At 35.8% G+C, this 21,434-nt stretch overlaps 1 protein-coding gene across 15 annotated transcripts in view; it reads right to left on the reverse strand.

Annotated features, from left to right (window-relative positions):
- The window catches only part of LOC145680677 (uncharacterized), a 246,213-nt gene that overhangs the window by 116,229 nt on the left and 108,550 nt on the right, over positions 1-21,434 (reverse strand). Inside the window, exon 4 of one of the 15 annotated variants that reach the window (XM_081751562.1) lies at positions 9,411-9,674. The exons of the other annotated variants lie outside the window; for them this stretch is intronic. Within the exon in view, the coding sequence (XP_081607688.1) occupies positions 9,473-9,674 (202 nt within the window). The 3' untranslated portion in view covers positions 9,411-9,472. Of the gene's footprint in view, positions 1-9,410; positions 9,675-21,434 lie in introns of those variants that run through there. 15 annotated transcript variants of the gene reach the window in all.

Here is a 21,434-nt window from a genome sequence, read left to right on the forward strand (position 1 = left end):
AATAGGCATTAGAGTTAATTTGCTCATGTATGTCTAAAGTATGTTTTAAAATTACAACACTATAAACTACAACTGAAGTTTTACTTGATCACGGAACAGCAGACTACTGTGATGAGTAATATTGAATTGGTGAGATTGAAATGTCCTCCTGATATGTGTCACTTTCAAAGGCCAGAAAAATTAAAACTACAATATCTGGTTGTCCTAAGAGTCTCCGGATGCAGCCATACACTTTTACCTTCGCTCAATTACTTCATGATGAAAGAAGACTGGAATAACCGATGTAAAGAAGTCTTCAACTTCACGTTGTAGTGGCTGGTCATCAGGGAAGCTTTTTCTCTGGTAAGAAGTAATTGAGATGCCAGAACAGGTAGTAGCTGGTGAGAGAAACATTAGGAGAATAGAATAGGTGAAGAAGGGTGTCATAGTTTAAATCACGGTTGGCATGCACCGTCCTTCGAATGACATATAGGATTGCGCTGTAGAGAAACATAAGCACATCATGTCTGTAAACTACTGTTGGATAACTGTAGACAAGTTTACGGTGAATTTAACTGAGTTTAGTACTGTAACGATCCGCAGCAATAGCTTCTTCTCGACACTGAAAGATATTATATGATGCATCCCGCACCACATAATACTAACACGTTTTGTGGATGGGTTTGAAAACCGTTGTAAATGTTGATCACGATCCATCCACTCTCCTGATCATAGCAGATAAATACTTAAAAAATCACATTACAACCATCGGAAACGACAATTTGATGCAGGAATCCTTCCCAGTTATTCTGTTTACTCAAAAAACCCCAGGCCTCCAGATAAAAATCCTTGCTGGCCAATGTCAACTCATGCGACACTCATGAGTCCAACTCTTTCCACTTACCGATTGCGCAGAGCCACCATACAACAGTGGTATGGTGTATAACTCTCGTCTGCAATTAGACGAACACTTTTCTGAGGGCCCGGTTCGATGGTATTTCTATAAAACTCATCAGAGCATTCTGTCAGTCAGTGGCCGTGGGGATCATATTTTAATGGTCACAGGAACGAAATTTCATGAAGCAACGTCATATTGTGCGTTCATACACCATTTCTGGCCTAAATAAATTGTTGATGATTTTCCTGGCTAGATATGCAGAATGTCACAATTTGAACTCGTAAAGAAAAGTCGCTCACAATTGTGCGTTCTTTCTGGTGCACTTTTACACAACCCTGTTCAACAACACACTATTTCTCGACTAACTGGGGACTACAGCCTGTTTTCTGAACATATTCGGAGTTTGTGACGTCGTATTTGACTTCGGTCTATCCACTGGTTGGTTACAGAGGATGATTTACCATTCGTTTCAATTGTACGAAACGACTAGACTGACAGCATGTTAACTGGCGCCATTCAGCATACTTGTTTGCAAAATGGATTTCTAGACAATAGTTAACTTCAGATTTATCTTACATTATTAATAACTGGGGCGTACAGAGGGACGTACTGTAATAACTGGGGAAATCAAAGTTGTGAGAAAAAGAGACATAAAGCTGGAAAGTTGGTATAGTCCGCAGCAAAAAACCTGCAACATGAGCATGTAAGCTTATTGTGAAACGCCGAGGTCTTTTGTTCCAAAATAAGTGTGCTGAGGAGGACGCCGAGGTTTCTCCTGGAAGATTCGTGCTACTTAGACGTTATATTGATTTTCTGCGCTGTTAGGCGTAGTTTCACAATAAACTTACATGCTCATGTTGCAGGTTTTTTGCTGCGGACTGTACAGCACGCTTAAGTACGTGGAAAAGTAAACATAGTTTTTTAAAACCATGCGAAATGTCTGCTGAGAACCACCATTACGTATATACTCCTTCACAACAAACGCACGATGCTCACCGCACCACGCCATTACGACTACTGAAAATGATACTTATATCGCTATCGATCGATAACCCCTCTACTGCTGTATCTTCACCACAACACACACAGCGCCCTCTCCATTGCGGGAGTTTCTTTTAACAGATCTTGTATAAACGTACAGACTTGATCTGTTTGAAGTTTCACGTCCGTTTTCAGCATTAAGGTTATACAAAATATGGACAGTTTAACGTGGATCTGAGCATCCAATCTGCACGAAAGTAAGGTATGAATATTCTCCAAAATTAATTCGCTTGACGACTGTGTAAAACTGCAATCAGATTTGTGCAATATTAAGGACTGATGTAACAATAACAAGATTAAGATGAACGTGAATAAAACTCTTTCCTTTACTCGCAAAGAAAACAGCATTAAATATTGACTATTCTATTGAAGGAACTATTGAAACAATTGTTAATAATTCATACAGAAATCTTGGCTTTATTATAAGAATAGGCAAAGAATTTCAAAACGATGCTACATTAATCAAACTCTACTTGTTTTGTGAGATCGCAATTATAATATGCGACTCTGTCTTGGTCACCAAAAACACTAAAACACATAGATATGACTGAAAGGATACATTCAAAATTCTTGAAATTACTTGCTTATAGAAAAACTGGCATGTATCCAAAATATGAATCATATTCAGAAATAATACAAAACTTCAATATGCACACACTGAAGCAACGGAGAGAACATACGGATCTTTTATTTTTACACAAATTACTACATGGTAAAAAATTGGTTGTCCCAATCTTACTTCGAAAGTTCAACTGCATATCCCGTCAGCTAAAACCCACGTAGGAAATAGCAGTACATTTTACTGCAAAAAGGCAAGAACAAATATCCTCGCTAAATCTCCTATATGGAGGATGAGTGCTTCCTACAATGCAACTGAAAGAATATCTGTTATAAATGTTTTCGGAATGTCGGAAACAGTATATAATAAACTTAAGAATGTATGTGATAATGAAAATGTGTAAATGTAATCTTGGTGTATATATATGCTATATATATAACTATAACTGTAGGTAAATGTATTTCTAAGAAAAAAAACAACACTGTAACTGGGCCTAGAGCCTGTTGTGTTGAATAAATAAATAAATAAATGAGCAGTAGTGATTTTTCCCAAGCATTTTTATCGGCACAAAATTACATAAGATTGTAACATTTTCTTCCTTTCTAGCATGATACCACCGTTTATTTCTGTGCCACATTAAAATAATTTTCATATCGGATTAAGTGTTTAAATCAATATATATTACATTTTAAAAACCTGTTCTTTTAAGCTTGGAAAACCCACTGCGATGCAGCTGGAAGAGATGCGAATCTCAGTGCCTTGTTCTACAGAAAAAGTGACGTATTGTCTCCCAATTGAGATAATGTCTTCCATTTGATCTTTTCATATAATGGAGAAATTACACTCAGTTGTGTTTTTCAGCTGGAATATCTTTCATCTGGTTTATTTATTATTATGAGAGTGGGGAAAGTAAAGTGAAAGAAATGAAATTCACACAATACATCTTTTGTTTATTCACCAACATATACATATATATATTTATTTATATAAATTTTCACGTACATTACACTTGTATAACTAACCTGCAGACGGCAATCAAATTTTAGACTTAACAGTTAAGATGACTTATGTTTTTAAAATATGTTAAATCTGATCTAAAATTCTAACTATTTCGTCATCGTGATACCATGCTCGTGATATATCTCGAAGATCTTTTAGATCTCCTGTAGCTTGGTTACTACAAGAGTTCCACACCTTTTGCATTAGTTGTATCACACATACGCGTATGGAATGGAATACCTGAATGAGTTTTATTACGAATATAGCATTAATAAATGACACAATCAAAGAAATTAGTAACTTTGTATTGACTGCATAGTTTCAAAAACACGATCAACCTTTATTATATTCAGTTTATTTTAAACCTGACGTATTTAAGTGTAATATATGTAACTCAACATAGTTATAAAGCTCGACTTTCGCAAACAAATTCTTGGATTTAGCATGCTTTATTGTGTTTTGCAGTGATGCCATCAGTTCCTAATTTTCAAATTTTGACAGCTTTTCTTATGCCTCTAGCAAAATTTGTCAGACAGAAACTTGGGATATAACGAAAATGAAGTTACTGCAGGAGATTAGTGCTTCTTAGTTATACTTAATCGCTATTGGGCTCATGATAATACTGTTAATGTAAACTGCTTTAAGACCTGTCTTGTGCAAGAATCTCTGACTGGATTGACTTTGGTCTGTATTTTGTTGCGAACTGATTCAAAAAATAAGTTAATCATCAAATCTTAGTTCAGCGCTGTCAGCATTGGTAAGACATTGATAAACAAAAAGGAGACTTAGTGAGAATAGAATGAATGGAAATTATATTACCATACTGAGACTTGTAAACACATAAATTTGGTAGACTGTCTTCTTCTACCCCCTAAAACGTGATCAACTTTGCTTATATGTTTTCTCTGGTGAAGTTCAAGTATAATCCCCTAATAGAATTTTCATACAGTATCGCGGAAGTTTGTCAAATACACGTTCTACTTCTTCGTAAAACAGTCCTTTATACCTCATCCGTATCTTCTGTTGAGGCATGCACATTTACAACAATAATATCGCACTACCAAACCTTAGTAATAACAAAAGGAAGTCTATCATTAACAAATTCATCATGTTTAATTGCCGATATTATTTGTTCGTGAACGAGAAACCTTGTAATAGTTGGTGATTTTTATTTCCTTTCCAGTAATAATAGCAATAATAACGTAAAATTTTCAATCTGCATCGCTGTCTTTTCCTTCCATCTAACTTTCTGAACTCCTAGTACGAGGTTCATCCTATATTTCTCTAACTTAGCTGTTATGAATTTTAATATCCTACAAAGATTTCTTACATAACAAGTTCCAAGTCTTATGTCAATTTTACTTTGCTGAGGTCGTATCAAGTTACTAGTCCTGATTCGAGGCTTCTGTGAACGTTTCTGAAGAAGTGTCCTTTTTTCACAGGATGAGGGTGTTCAGTAGATATGCGAAAAGAAATGAGTAGAACAATATCTAAATGAAAAAATAAAATCTAATTACATTAATAAAAATATGTTTAAATGAAACTTTAAGTAAAGTGCAAGTAGGGAAATATTTATTCACGAGTTTTCACGTCGAGAATGGCCTGAAATGAGGAAATACGTTGTCGCCATTATTATTAATTTTGTTTTGGAATACGCAATAAGAAAAATTAAAAATAGCAATCAGGGCCTAGATCTCTCAATGGCACCTACTAGGTTGTCTTATGCTGATGATGTCAATCTGATAAAAGAGATGATATGGAGACAATAGAAAGAAATGGAAATGTTTTACAAAACGCCTGTAGGGACATAGGCAAAGGTCTGCGCGGATACAAAATATCGCATCCGCATCCGTACCGCATCCGCAACATCTCTATCCGCACCCGCAGATAATGAGGTAGCAAATATATACAACTTACATATTCTATAATTCACGTAGTTTTCTGAATCAAACGAAACAATGTATTATATCAGTTTCCTCGTGATCAAATACCAACTACGATAAATAAAATGCAATATAAACCGTGGAGATACAAATTAGAAATTAATGAACGATTTATGTACTTACCCAAGATCTTCAAATGCAGATATTGGACCAAAATAATACCACGTAGGTAATATCCCCTCAATCGACTAATTTTATAGCACGTCAATAAGTTTTTAAACTTCATCATTACTCATAAAAAAAGGGCTTGTTCTAAACACAAAGGCGAAATAGAAATAATCGTTATTAAGAAATAAAAATTAATCACAGGACCGCAAACACATCCACATATCCCGAACTGACACTAGCACCAGTAATTGCACTAAAATATAAGTGGCGAAACTAACAACGCAATACAATGCATGCTTTCACGACCAAGCTCCTTCGTGGCTAAGCGGTTTCCGTAGGCGCCTTTGGCGTGGGAGACCCGTTTCAATTCCCGGCGGGAGTTTATGTGGTTCGGATTTCACGTTAATCAGTAGGTCAACGTCATATATAGCCTCGCTGCTGAACGGGACGTTAAACTCAAAATCAACTCAAGCTTTCACGACCACGCTTTTACTGAAACTAGAAGTGAAAATAACTTCGAATATAAATAGAAAGTTTATACCGTTAATTTCAGGAAGAGGCAATAGAGGAAGTTTAGAATTTATTGCTTTTCTTTGCAGCCCCCACTCATTGTTGGACACATTTAGGGTAGGAGAAACAACGCATTGGTTGTTCTTTCTTTCTTTACCAGAGGCCCAGAACATACATACATATACACATACAAGAAGAAAGAGAGAGAGAGAAACAATTGCTGTTATAAAACTCCAATCCCTCGGAATGTTCATTGATGTCCGTGGCACCTCTCCGAAGAGAGAAATCTGTGGGGTCGTAAATGTGCATTCAGTATCTGCTGTACTTCAAAGGAAACTGAAGAAGATATTTTCTTTTTTTAAGAGAGAGGGAGAGAGAAAGATGAGCGTATAATGTGATTTGTTTACTATTTCGGTTACGTACGCCCTTCTCCAGTTTGTCGCAAAAGGCAAAGATAATTCTGCTGACCAGTTTTCAGTTTATGGAAGGGGATGCGGTGTTTTAAATTAGGGTTTTGGTTCCTGACCTCTCAGGCTAGAGAAACTTTATTTGAAGACATTGCTTCCTCTTCAAGGCGAATGGTCTGAAAATTTTCAGCTTTATCAGAGGGGCTTTGGCGGCAATTATTATTATTATTATTATTATTATTATTACAGCAAATAGCGGTACTTGAGAAATAGCGATGGGCCTGTCGTTTCTTTCTGTTTAGGTCAGAGATGTCATTCACCTTCAAAATGGCTGCTAAAAATATTGAAAACAGCAATAAAAGGACAACTCTCTCGTGTCATTTTTTGTCCTTTTGCTGTCACTGAGTCACAAGCTTCAAACACACTTGTATTTTGATTTTAGTATTTTTCAACTGGTTTTAAAACTTTTAGATCAAAACGAACGTTTCTAGTGCTCTTTCCACAATCAGAAAATTCACAGGATTTTTTGTAGAAAAATGTAGGAAACATTATCCGCAACTTTATCCGCTATCCGCACAGAAAAGATATATATATCCGCAAATACCTATTTTGATGCGGATATCCGCATCCGCGCAGACCTCTAGACATAGGTTTAGAAGAAAGCAGAAAAAAACTAAATACATGTAAATTTCCTGTGGCCGTAATACAGCAAATTGTGGATATGTTAATATATCAAGTAATACTTTAAATAAAGTGGACACTGCCAAATATCTACGATCAACATTAACAGACCAAAACAATATTCACGAAGAAATTACATTTCTACTGAAAGCAGAGAACTCATGTAATTATTCAGTTCAAACTCTTTTGTTTCGCGAATTCTGTCCAAAAATTTCAAGCTTAAATTATACAAGACGATATATTTTGCCGAGAAACATGGTCGCTTATTTTGAGGGAAGAACACAAACTAAAACTATTTGAAAATAAATTCTGAGGCGAATATTCGCACCCAAGAGAGAAGAGAATGGGAATGATAGAAACTTCATAACAAGGAACTGCATACTTTATACTGTTTGCCTAATTATAGAGTCATTAAGTCTAAGAGGTTCAGGTGGTAGGTCATGTAGCCAGAATGAAGCGGAAATGGCAAAACAGTATTACGATGAATTTTATTAGTTGAAAAAGCATTAGTTTGGCTATACGGTGAAGACAAGAGAAGCAGTTTCAAAACAAAATGTACAAGCAATATTCATATTGCATTAAGTAAAATAGATACAAGAAAGAACAAGTGTAAGTTTAAAAACTGGTACTTCAATTTAAAAAAAAAATAATAATTATAGTGCATTACGGCAGATAACAGGAAACGAAATGGTAATTACGTAATACTCTACATATAACTAAAAAATGGCAACAAGATTACATAGCAAGGTTTTCAAACTCAATACAATAAAAATAACCAAATCAATAATGAAAAACTGTTGGTTTTTGGACAGAACTAAACAAGCATTGCAAGTGAAAAGAATCGTCTGCTGAAGTATTCAACTTCGTAGTAAGTGTAGATCTACGCTATGACTTGTGATCATTTCCAGGGTCATTCTGAAATTACTAAGATAAAGAGAAAATGTATAAGCTCGAAATGCGAAACATTTTGAACTTTAAAAATCATTGTGAGACCCTTCCAACATCAATGAATTTTTGAAGGAAGTTTTCCATAAATCACAAAAATAACTCCGTTTGTTTTCTGAAATGGAATCGAACTATTGTATTATAGAGTGCTTATAAGCAAGCTAGAAGTCGTACATTGTATAATCAGACGAGTATGCCACGTGGTTAATAAATTGTCGTTTATTTCTCTTTAAAGAAATTTAAACCTGCCATGGCAGTATGGTCACACATATTATTGTGATTTAGTCTTTAAGCCTCTAATGTTCAACCTTTTGAAAACTTTAGAGAAGCCACTTTGCATTATCAGAATACATAAAGTTTTCTGCCCTTTAATAAATTATCAGCTTTCACCAGGCCTGTCCGAAGAAAACAGCAACATTTTTCATCCTACATTATCTTTTCACAGTGGCTGACATTGGATAACCTTCAAACACTCACAGTCACTTCCCTGGCGTGTTGACATCCTTGGAGGAAAATACACGATTTTAGAAATTACCGGAGAACTAGATCTCCGAGTCAGAAAGAGTATGTTGGCTGATTTGCACATGCTCAGTCTTCTGTTTTCCGTGAATTTGTATGGAATTCACCACAAAATTTTTAATTTTCTTTTTACCTTTCAATTATGAATTACTTATATTTTATGTATTACTTGAAATCCAATACTAATGGTAGTTTCTATGATTTGCTAGGTGCAATAATGGCCCTCTGATATTTTGCGGACAATTTCCTTGAAGATAATGTCGAAGAAACCTTTCCTGCGTAATTCTCTAAACCACTGAAAAACGTTTACTTGAGATGGCGTTTTACCGCTGAATACCGAATGGAAGTCCTGCACACATTTTTCTGTTATATTACATTTAAAATCTAGAAGATCGTAGTATGAAAGTATTTTTGTTCAATTTCATGACACGGAATATTCAACAACACTTCACATTACAACAATAGAACTGGCACGGCGTGATTGTTACTCGCATATTTGTGATACATCAAACTTCGATCCAGGAACAATAACAAATGTGCTAGAATTATAGTATATCTCAAAAATTTTAGATTGGCCGACGCATATGCAAACCAACTGCAGCAGAATAATTTTATAGCAAAGAATCCAAACTTTCTATAACCAAATTCTCTTATTACAATGGAAAAAAGAATCTATAAATAAAAATACAACGTTATTAATATATGACATATTATTGTGTGTAGCAAGACAGATAAACAGTCACATTGATGCATTTCGGTCACATCCAGAATAAATAACATCTTGCTAATTTACTAATGTTGGTTGTTACTATCGCTAAGGACATCGACAACTAAATGAGTGGACTTAATAACTTCCAGCAAGAGGAAACTTCTTCCGCACTTCTTAGTATAAAAGGTACGAATTCTTATCAAGAGCATGAACTCCCATATAATGTCTCTTGAGTTGATGTTTCAATGTGAATCGTTTTCCACACAAAGAACACTGAAAAGGTTTCTCTCCCGTATGAATGCGTATATGCTTTTCCAAATGAGAGCGACTAGGACAGACCCTTGAACAATAACTGCACACATGAAGCTTGGGAAAGCTGGAAATAAAGTAAGACATCATAGTTCAGTAATGTTTCTTTTTTGTAAATGTTCAAATTTTACTTATTGTCAATTTTACATATCTCTTCTACACACTGATAATGACGAAGGTTCAGGAAATTGACTGAGCTAAGTTTATTGTAACCGAATACCTTAAACAACCATTTCCATTAATAAACTAGATCTTCGATGTAATAGGCTGATAAAGCATACATACCTTCTTTATCAGTATAAAATATGATGATGAGAAATTGAAGCTGATATTATTAAGATGACTTGTCTTGGCTTAATCTTTCCAAATTGAAGAATCCCTACTTCTTTATATAACTATGAATATTATATATCAGGTGTTTAACTTTAAATGTCGGATTTGGAAGGAGGTAATTTTGATATTCCTAAGCTCCGTCAGAGGGTGCAAATATATCGGAAAGTGACGAGTACATAATCCCGCGCATGAGGAAAGAGCAATTAGGAACTAGCGTGTCTTGTAATCAGGTAGACACAATATGAACAAAAGTCAGATGAGCAATACAATATAACGATGTTCATAAAATCCCAATCTAGTGGAATGATCCTTAAAAGTGATCTACGTATGAATGTATCAGAATCCATTGACAAATCTGTAGCACTAATGGAGTTTGACCCTCGCCAAACTGCAAGGGACAAGACTGTAACATTGGGCTATACATTTTCCCATAGTTTCCAAGCACTCCAGGCACTTGGAAGAATTTTCCAAGGTCAACATGGTGGATATATAGGATCTTCATGAGTAACTCTATCGTCTGGAAGCTAAAACGATCCGCTTTTGCACAGCACAGAAAAATGAATGACATGGACGAAAAATTGATATTATACAACAATTATCACCTCAGCACAGTGGACAGATGATCATGAGGTTTCAAAACCAAACCATCATCCGAGAAAGCTAATGGTGACTCTTTGGTGGTATGCTGCTGGTAATGTTCACCATGCATTCTTGAAAACTGGTGAAACACTGAACATTGAGAATTAATGTAATTAAGCGGATGAAATGCATCAAAAATTACGAATGAGGCCTTGGTTGGTCAACAGAAATGAAGTTCTATTACTTCATGACAATGCAAAGTCCTGTGTGGCAAAATCAACAGTAAAAAACGGCACAGCTTGCATTAATCTTCCGAATCCACCGTACTCACCAGATATCTCGTCAACCAAGTTCCATTATTTTAAGCATTTGGACCATTTTTTGAGGGAAAAAATAATAAAGTAGATGTCAAAAACGTCTTTGAGGGTCTCCCGCCCGTCCATAATACTGAACTTATACACGAAAGTGGTGTTAATGTATTAGTATCTCGTCAACATAAGTGCACAGCATCTAATGATGCCAATTTTGATTGATATATTTTCTTTCCACCAAATGACCACCGTCTGATAAATGACTGCCTAATATCACATTTCACGAGACGTATTTTAGATCACGTGTATCCTTAAAAGCCTGCTTTACTTAAGATAATACAAATTACAATGTTGCCAGAATAACAATTCCCCCAAAATTTAAGTTAAGGCAGCGACTAGAGGAATGAACTCAACTGCATTTGATTATGTATCATGTTTTGGTATCCTGTGAACTACTTTTTAAATAATAGTTGTATTTATTTTGTAATAAACAAAATAGTTTTAACATACAGTTATTTAAATTAAATAATAATGTTATTTAAAAAGTAGTTCACAGAATACCAAAACAACATGATACGTAATCAAATACAGTTGAGTTCGTTCCTCTAGTCGCTGCGTTAACTTAGATTTTAGAGGAATTGTAATTCTGGAAACTCTGTAATTTCTACAGATGGCAACACTGAAAATTCAAGTTCATATTTTCTGTTTTAGAATAACATTATCTATGATTGTGCTAAGTTGTATTTCATTACCGCCTTACAACTTACGAATAAACAAACACAAGAAAATGGTAAATTTTGTATTATTTTCTTTAGTAAGGCAGGCTCTTAAGAGGCAGCAGGAGTGAGTACAGCTAGTATGGATTAAGAGCTTCGATTTAACATGGGCCACCATTTTTCATTATATGTGTCGGGTCTATAAAGATTTTTTTTTTTTTTTTAAATGGCACAACAATTCAATGTAAAGAACAGACGCGCCAATGCAGCTGTACCGATAGAAGCTTCATGTGCATATTAACCTTTTAATTTATTATATTAATAATCGGGAACTCCATAAGGAAATCAAATCAATGAAACACAAGGAAACATTAAATCTCTTAATAAGCCTAGAATGCAGATAAAACCTTGAGTATTTTTCTAAAACACACATGAATTGTCTTTGCAAAGCAACATTGTGTAAATTCTCCTCAAATAACAATATAAGATATTAAAAGATAATAAAAATACAGTAATGTGCACGATTCTCTGCTGGCATTAATATCTTATTCTCGTGCGGTTCAAGTTGTTTGGCACACTTGTCCATAAATGTCATTACTGGCGTTTTCTTTCCAAGAAGAAGAAAATCTTTCAAACTTACATTCCTGACCCTGACCATGCACCCTGAAGCTAAAAGAAGAAACTCGCTAATGATTCAAGAGTAGTAAAGTATTCTGCTGTTTTTGGTAGCAAAAGAAAAAAATAAGACAAATGAAAGAGAGAGCCTATGATCGTAAATACTGTTCACAAGCATTCATGCATATCCTGCTAGGTCCTACCTATCGAACATACTCTATGAAATGTAAAAATGTTTGAAAGCTAACTTCTTCTGGACCGATTTTGACCATTTTCGGTACATGAGTGGATCGTAACCTAACCTTGGTTTTTATCGCATTAGATTTCGCGGAGAGAGATAGGGCGGTTCAAAAACTGTCAAAAATATATTTGGTCTAGGAATTAATTCGTGCGGGTGGACAAGAGATGGCGCAACGAACGGAGCGTCCCACAGTTCCGTGTATCCACACATGTGTTGCAAACCCCTGTCATCGCGTATCGTTCGTAGTATAGGGCAGTGGATTAAAGCGTCAACAACACCAGTTTGTAGTTAAGTGAACATGGCGCAATTTGTGCCTGATAAAGTGTTTTTGCGGGGTGTCCTGCTGCATTACTTTAACATGCAGAAAAGTGCGACTGAAAGTCATCGTATTTTGGTGGAAGTGTATGGTGACCATGCTCTAGCTGAGCGAACGTGTCAGAAGTGGTTTGCACGGTTTAGAAGTGGTGATTTCGGCTTGGCAGACCAAGAGCGAGCTGGACAACCCAAAAAATTTCAAGACGAAGAATTGACAGCATTGCTCGAGCAGGATTCGTGTCAAACGCAGGAACAACTTGCAGCAGCATTAGGCGTTGATCAAACAACAGTCTCCAAACGCTTGAAAGCCATGGGAATTATTCAAAAGATGTCATATTGGGTTCCACATGAATTGAAAGACAGAGACGTTGAAAGACGAAAAACCATTTGCGAATTGCTGCTTCAACGACAGAGCAGAAAGGGGTTTCTGCATCGAATTATTACGGGTGATGAGAAGTGGATCCATTACGAGAACCCTAAACGAAAAAAGGCCTGGGTGAAACCAGGTGAACCAGGTCCATCACAACCAAAACGAGATATTCACTGTGCAAAGGTTATGCTGTGCATATGGTGGGATATGAAAGGTGTGGTGTACTATGAGCTGCTGCAACCGGGTGAAACTATGAATGGAGAACGTTATCGACGACAATTAATGCGTTTGAAGCAAGCTTTGGCCAGAACACGACCAGAATGGGAGAACAGACATGATAAACTTATTGTTCAACATGATAACGCTCGCCCACATGTCGCAAAACCGGTCAAAACCTATTTAGAAAATGTCGGATGGGAAGTTTTACCCCACCCGCCGTATTCACCAGACGTTGCTCCTTCGGACTACTACTTGTTCGATTGCATGAACAACGATTTGATTGGACAGCGGTTTACTTCTTCAGAAGATATCGAAACATGGGTCTCTGACTGGATCGCTTCCAAGGATGAGGACTTCTTTCGCCACGGAATCCGTACATTGCCTGACAGATGGGCGAAAGTGGTGGCTAGCGATGGACAATATTTTTCTTAAGGTATTTATGTATTTTGTGTTTGTACTACAGCTTCAATGTGTGCGTACCAACCGCACGAATTAATTCCTAGACCAAATAGTATCTCACAAGCTTTGACAGTATTTCGGTGTATACACTCTTCGTTAAGAATAAAGGACACATGCCCCAGGGTTTTGCAAAAGTTCTATTTTAAGGGATGAGAGGGGTATTAACTATATAAATAAAAATGAGTGTAACAATTCTTGATGGCCAACTCCTTCTAGACCACTGTACTACATTTGATATTGTTTAGTACATGAGTGACCATGCCTAACCACGTTTTGTATCTCATCATTCTTGGAGTGAAAGGAGGGGGTGGGGGGTGGAAAGAGAGTAACGTAAAAATAATTGAAAAATGACCGTTATAGTTTTCGTTGTCCTTGAGATGAATACAGACTTCCAATGCCGGAAGGGGTATACTTTCATTCAAACGCGCATCCCAAGGTGGATGGAGTTGAAATACGTACTCTCCATAAACCTATTTTCCCTGTGCACTTCAGCTAGTAGTAATAATAGAACATACCAACAGCCAGACTATATCCTTCCGTTTTTATGATACGCTTACACTTCAAGCTTTACAATAATGATGACAAAGTGCCTACTTATTCTAATCAATGGTGTGTTAAATGTGTGAAAGGAAAGTGTATCCGAAAGTCTTAAAAACTGACAATTTTTTATGTGAATTTTGGTAAAACAAATGCGAATTAGGTAACTTTCCTTGAGAATGGAGGTGATTATTGGGCTTTATGAGTCTTACTATAGAGGAGCCAGCAAGAGAAGGTCTCTGACAGCTCGCAGCGACATTGCCAATACTCACGTGTGAAGGTCTTCTCGGTGCATCTATAATGGCAATTTAATGAATCATGTAAGACAAAATGTCCGTAGTTGGTATACTAGCACCAAAGTAGGGGCTGCATTTTCTCTTCGCATGTGGTAAGAAGCTTCAGAGACCATCTCTTGTTGGCACTGCTATAACAATATAAAATAAGTACTCTCACAACTGTGCACTACAAATTGTTTTTACATGGTTATGATTTAGTAATGGACTGCTGTTGCCTTCTTCTGATCAAGTCTAGAAACTTGTAGAAGTTTAAAAGAATTCAACGAACTTTCTGTACTCTGCCAATTTTGAAGCTATGTAGTTATCTTGAGTTCAAAAGCAGAGGTGCTACATTTCTGCTATTATAATGCACTGTAACCAAGAAAAAAAAAAAAAAAAAAAAACTCTAGAACAATTAAATGGCTGAAATCACGATCATGTAAAAAAGGAAAAGTACAGCATAAATGGTGAGTTTCTTTTATATTACTAGGTATAAAATATGTGCCAGTTACAATGTTACATCATAAAATGTCGTTAACTCAATTACAACAGAACATTCTCTTTCGTGAAAGAGAAGCTCTTCACGAATTCAATGAATAGAAGTATGTAGTTATAATTTCATTACAGATGGCAATTTTAAGTTGAATCTTATGTGAAAAGTACTTCTGAAAAACAGAAAACAAGAAGTTACAGGTCGCACCTATCAATCCATACTTGAATGGTCCGCAGTAGTATATTCACTCAATCAATCACAGCATTTTATCAGCATGAACTAGGTATGGATATAGGCCTTACTTCATTGTACAATTAACCTCAGATGCTGACTGCTTGCCCGATTATCAGATGATGAGACCGTAACTGCTATTGGTAACAATTAGAGGGTGCTGGACTGAGTTTTGTTGGACTACCGAGTGTGATACCAACAAATTGTCACACATTAAATTGCCCCTAGTATTTTCGTTTCTTTCACATACATACTCACTTTTCACTGGGGGAGTGGGAGGAAATTTTATCAATCCAATGATTAACGAAGGTGTGTCCTCCAAGGTAATTTAGCAGAAGTTTCGCAGTTTCATGTGATGTATTCAGGGTTTGAAAAAACCCGGGTATTTTTGAAAAAACCCAACCCACCTGGGCCCATGTGGGTTTTTTCGGGTATTTTCGGGTTTTATTGGGTTTTATTGGGTTTTTTCGGGTTTAATTGGGTTTTTTCGAAATATTTCAATCTCTTTGGGGTAAAAATGTTAAAATATGATTTACATTTTATGAGTATCATTGTCACAACTTGCAACAACTTTCTATTCATTGCTGTTTTGAAAAAATTGCCGCCATTTTGAAATTTTATATTGGATCTCCGAAAAAATCTATACAGCAACTTTAGAAGGTCTTGAGCTTCTACCCTCAAAATATCAACCTAAAAAGTCTGAAAATTGCACCCTGTAGCATGGATACCCGCTATTTTAAAAAATGACCGCCATTTTGAAATTTTATGCCGCCAAAATATATACAGCTAATTTAGTCTCTCGTGCTTCTTCTTTGAAAATTTCAACTCGAAAGACCTAAAATTGCGCTTTGTAGTGTGGATATCAGCAGCGGCGCAAATTTGTCTTCAACATTGGGGGGACGGGTAAGACGGTATATATATATATATATTATATATGCGATGTACAAAATATTTATGAAGGAGAAAAACAATGCTGGGGAGGATTACCCATGTCGGTCCCGGCGTCCTCCACAGGGGACATAAAATATGACGACATTATTATTGCTTTATAACTTTAAAATCCGACTGGCAACATTGAAAACTGTTTACAAGGGATGATCCAAATATGATCATTCCCTGTAAACAGTTTTCAATGTTGCCAGTCTGATTTTAAAGTTGTAAAGTAATAATAATATCGTAATATTTTATGTCCCCTGTGTGGGACTCAGGGACAACATGGGTAGGGGAGCAGAGTTGTCTTCAACATTGGGAGGCGGTCACATTTGAGGCTTATTCTGGGAGGTATCAATTTCATCTCACTTTCCTTTGTGACAGTTGGACACAAATCATCACATTTCTTCCTAAAAGACACATTTCCAATCGGATTATTGAGGGGGACAGTTCCAAGATTGTAAGAGATATGTCCCCATTATCCCCCCGGGATTTTCGCCAGTGGATAACAGCTATTTTTTTTAAAAAAAAAAGCGCGCCATTTTGTAATTTTACGTTGGTATGCTGCCAAAATCTAAACAGAAAATTTATAGTGTCTCTGGTTTGTATCCTGAAAATTTAAAAGACCGAAAGTTGAACTGTGTGGTAAAGGCAGACAAACGAACAAATGTAGATCGAGTCAGTGTTCGCCAAATATGAATACCAAATAGCTATATTAATTTAAAACGAAGACATAATTCATCAAAAAGTCTTAAATATTTTTCAACGTGAAATAAATGGTCTTATTGTTGAAGTTCACTTTCGATGCTTTGTGCATTCAATTACGGGAATTACCCGAGCACTTGTTGCAAGACCGTTCTTTTCCGAAAATTAATTTAAAACAATTAACAAAGATAGGCCTATAATTCATATTTTATAAAGTAAATGTCTCAAAATGTCTAAAATGAAATGAAATATCCTCCAGCGTAAAATAAATAGTTTTATTGTTGAAGTATTCATTTTCGATGCTTTGTGGGTTCAATTGCGGGAATTTCGCGAATACTTTTTCCACGACGGGTTTTCCCTCAAAATGCAGCTTGCTTTACTGTACATCGAAACTTCCATTAATACTGAAGTTTGAATGCAGCACTTAAAATAGTAATCGTTACGTAGTCTTCGGAGCTGCGAGCATTAAGCTTCTTAATTTTGACAAGAATTTTTACGTTATTGCTAGTGTTGATTCTACAGAATGCTTATTTGAAGGCTAGCAACAAATGACTGAACTTAACTGTTGTTGTTGGAAAACAAAATTTTACTGAATACTTTTACCATCAAAGGTAAGAAACAATACTAATAGTTTTACTAATGTATTTACATATTTACTGTTAGTATCGGCACCTATGACCTTAAACCGGTCAACGTATGAGGGATAAGTCCCTCGGCGGTGCCGAGTCAGGAAACATACTATTCATGGAAAGTATTTTCTAAAATATACAATCGCTTACTTTACTTCAAATAGGCTATAAGCATAATCCACACATTAATTTGTTCTACAATTATCTCAAGCTAAGATGAGGGTTTTATTTATTTATTTATTCAGTGCATTTAGAGCTTTATAAAGGTCTTATGTTGAATATTGTTGTCTATCTTAACATGAAAGCATATAATTCGCCCAAAGAAAGTTTAAAACCTGATAAAAATAACTTTCAATGTGATCACCTTAGTTGTACCAATAATACACTAACAAAAAAGTCAAAAACCCAGGTGCGTTTTAAGATGGGTTTTTTCAGGTGGGTCCAACCCGAAAAAACCCGGTGGGTTTTTTCGGGCTGGGCCCACTTGGGCAAACCCTGGATGTATTATATCCAAAGTGTGTGCTTTCGATTGAAGTACGATTGGCATTGGTATCAGGCTATTAACCAGTATAAAGTGCAAAATAGCTTAAAAACTAACTGACTCTAACTGCACAATAAAAAAAATCACTGCAATAATATAGTAACGAGGAATATTTAGTACAATAATGCATGACGCTACGTGTACATGCGGTATATTGCGAATTGTAATTTTGATACTTTTATTTATTATATATATAGAGAGCTAGATAGCTAGATATAAAAGCGCAGTGAATGGACAACTCAAGCGAAATTACTCCAACGAAATTCAAACCCGCACTCAATATAGAAAACGCAAGTCTCAGCTCTTCCAAGATTTTTGTCCAAATGTGAGAACTGTTTTCTCGTGTTGCCAATGACTTTCACCTAACACTCACATAGAAAAGTATTCTTTGGTTTCTCTTATGTTTGGTGTATTTGGATGAATATGTCACACACATTCTTTGGTTTCTCTTATGTTTGGTGTATTTGGATGAATATGTCAAGTCCTGGTAACTCTTTTCTGGTAAGAGTGGCCTGCCGGGAGAACGGAAAGATCTCAGACGTCAATGTACAATATTGCTAACTGACTTCAATAGAATTGTCATACAAGTCACTAAGGTGAATATGCAAGTTCCATATAAAATAGTAGTTATATTAAACTCTAATTGATAGCTAAGAAATCCGAAAGATGTGTAGGTCGCACACCTAGATAAAGAAATGAAACAAAAGATTACATTGACGACCAAATTTTAATAAAGAAGTCGTTGTTTTGATTGCATGAGAACTGTTAATTTTGGTTTCTCTTAGCAACAGTATTTCTACGCTTCCTTATCAAGAAAAAAATAGTCCTTTGTCTAATTTATAGTAAAGAAAAGAAATTTCACTGTTTCTTGACTCTGGTTTTTATCTTTTTCATGCGAAATGCAAGAATATACATATCGAAGAATGATTTTCACTTGAAATACACTGTACATCCATGGACGAAGAAACCGTATACGAGTTGCATCACTGTTTACACATTGTAATATTTTAAAGCTTATTTAAATGAAAGTTTACACTTCTATTGTATCTTAGGACAATCAACTGTTCTAAGCTATATACTCGGAAGCTAGTTTTTTATGAACAACGTCGTGTAATCTGTTTAACGAATACAGTGCTCTTTCTTCATACTTAAATGAATGTAGCTAGCCTATATTACTGATTTAATCCTCGTATGAAATAAATAAATTGATTAAAAACATACAAACGAACTCTAAAAGCCTTGTCGTGATCCTAGATCCGAGTTCTGGTGAAGGTACTTGTCTCGGATACAAACTCAAGTAGTGGTTCGGATTCCACTTTCAACAGTAGGTTCCCACAGTATCGGTGCTGTAAAATAAAGTTCAGCTGCTATCAAATCAACCAACTTAGTACTTCTATGTATTTTTGTATATATAATGAACATAATGTTTATTATTTCTACTTACTTCATAAATTCATGTCTTTTTCTGACGTGAATATTGATCGAATTCGTAATGGTAATATTTGAGTAGTTGTCATCAGAAGTCAACTTAGAACTGTTTTCTTAATATTTCTAAAAACAAAGCGAAATTTTAAATGTCGAGAACACAGTGATCTACGATATTATGAGTCACTTATCGCTATGATGTATTTCCCAACTTAATATCTTAACCACTCTGCTTTGTATCATTTTAAAGAACTTTCTAGAACGTTATATTGTCAAAATTTCAATTTTGCCTTTTGATCTGCAACTATTTTGAGGAAAGCAAAATGTTGTGACTTTATTCCAACAAAATATCTCTCATACTACTGTCCGTCCATAAACGCCACTTGACTGCTAGCATATTTTCGAAAATTAGGTCTTCCTTGGCCAATTACGCCTGAATGAATGAGCAAACACTTTCAACAGCTTTCTGTGACCTGAAAAGTAACTCATTTAATAGCAAATAGAAAAGAAAAGATTCGGATTGGTGCAGAAAAACAATTTTATTAGAGAAAATCCACACAGACTTCAGAAAATGTTATTAGGACCCCATAACGAAAAATGGAATCAACTAAGTATTTTATCAATTTAATATTCTTTTAAAAAAATGAAGATATCTTTTCTGTTATTCGCCGGAATCATGGGTAGACTGCAGGCTCTTAATGTGTTTGAGATGATGGCACGTCTGCCAAGTTCAAGGATGGCACGTCTGACATTACTTATGAATACACAAGAACATGATATTTTCCTAATTCAAAGTCACTTTTGTCTGTTATCTTACGTCCCTGGACAATCCTGGAAAGTTAAAACTGGTCTCTTTCATTATTTGTATTCTTTCTACGCCATCCCTAACCACGATTCACTGTTGAATGTCATTTACCAAAACTCAGTCCATTCTTGGCGAGCACATCTTAAAATCCTATAAATTTTGCTTTTCCGAAGCAGCTAGCGACTTTTACTTAGTTATTCATACTCTATTGCACCTACTTAATGCCTGGTTGCTACCATTCCAGTATCACAATGTACCCTGTATGAGAACAAAACCGTTTCACCGCTCACTTCCACATACACATATACAGTATTGGCCAGAATGAAAAACTCACCACAAATAAGGGTCATACTTATGAATACACAAGAACATTCTCATTAAATATGGATGCACATTGATATAAATGACACATTTCAGTTTAAAAACACATACAAAGGATACATTTCAGTTACAGAAACACAGTGAAGTATACACTCTTGAGAGTGAGTTCAATATTTAAGGTGCAAACTTTGGTTTTTAACACAGTTTGGATACGAGAAGACATGGACAGATACAATTTTTCGCAGTATTCTGGTGTAATTTCTGTAACTAAGCGTCTTTTTATAACTTCCCTTAATTAAGAAACAGAATTGGGGTTACTTCAGCCACTTTTCACTTTATGCAACAGTTCTCGATGGGATTTAGGTCAGAATTTCCGGGCCAAGGTCCAAGAATTTGAAACGCTGGTTTCAAGCCATTCCTTAACAGCTTTTGTCTGGTGGTATGGAGCTCCATCATGTTAGGAGTAGGTGCATTGGTTGATCTCTATAAACACTGGTAACTTCTCTTTAAGCACATCGAGATAGACAGTTCTATTCACTGATGTCCCTTCAGACATAAACCACAATCCACATCTTTCTTTAGCAGAAACGCCACCTCAGGCCATGATTTTTGCAGCATTCTTTACGGTGCGAATGAAGTAGCTTTGTGAGTCTCTTGTATTGGGAGGCCGTCGTATGTGTCTACAACAGACAAAAAATTGTGATACTTGGGTCTTGTCCGAAAACATAACTCTTTTACATTATTCAGCAGTCCACCTTTGATACCTTTTACAAAATG

This window comes from Thermobia domestica, chromosome 3, assembly GCF_964235325.1.
Source record: "Thermobia domestica chromosome 3, izTheDome1.hap1.1, whole genome shotgun sequence".
Classification (NCBI taxonomy): domain Eukaryota; kingdom Metazoa; phylum Arthropoda; class Insecta; order Zygentoma; family Lepismatidae; genus Thermobia; species Thermobia domestica.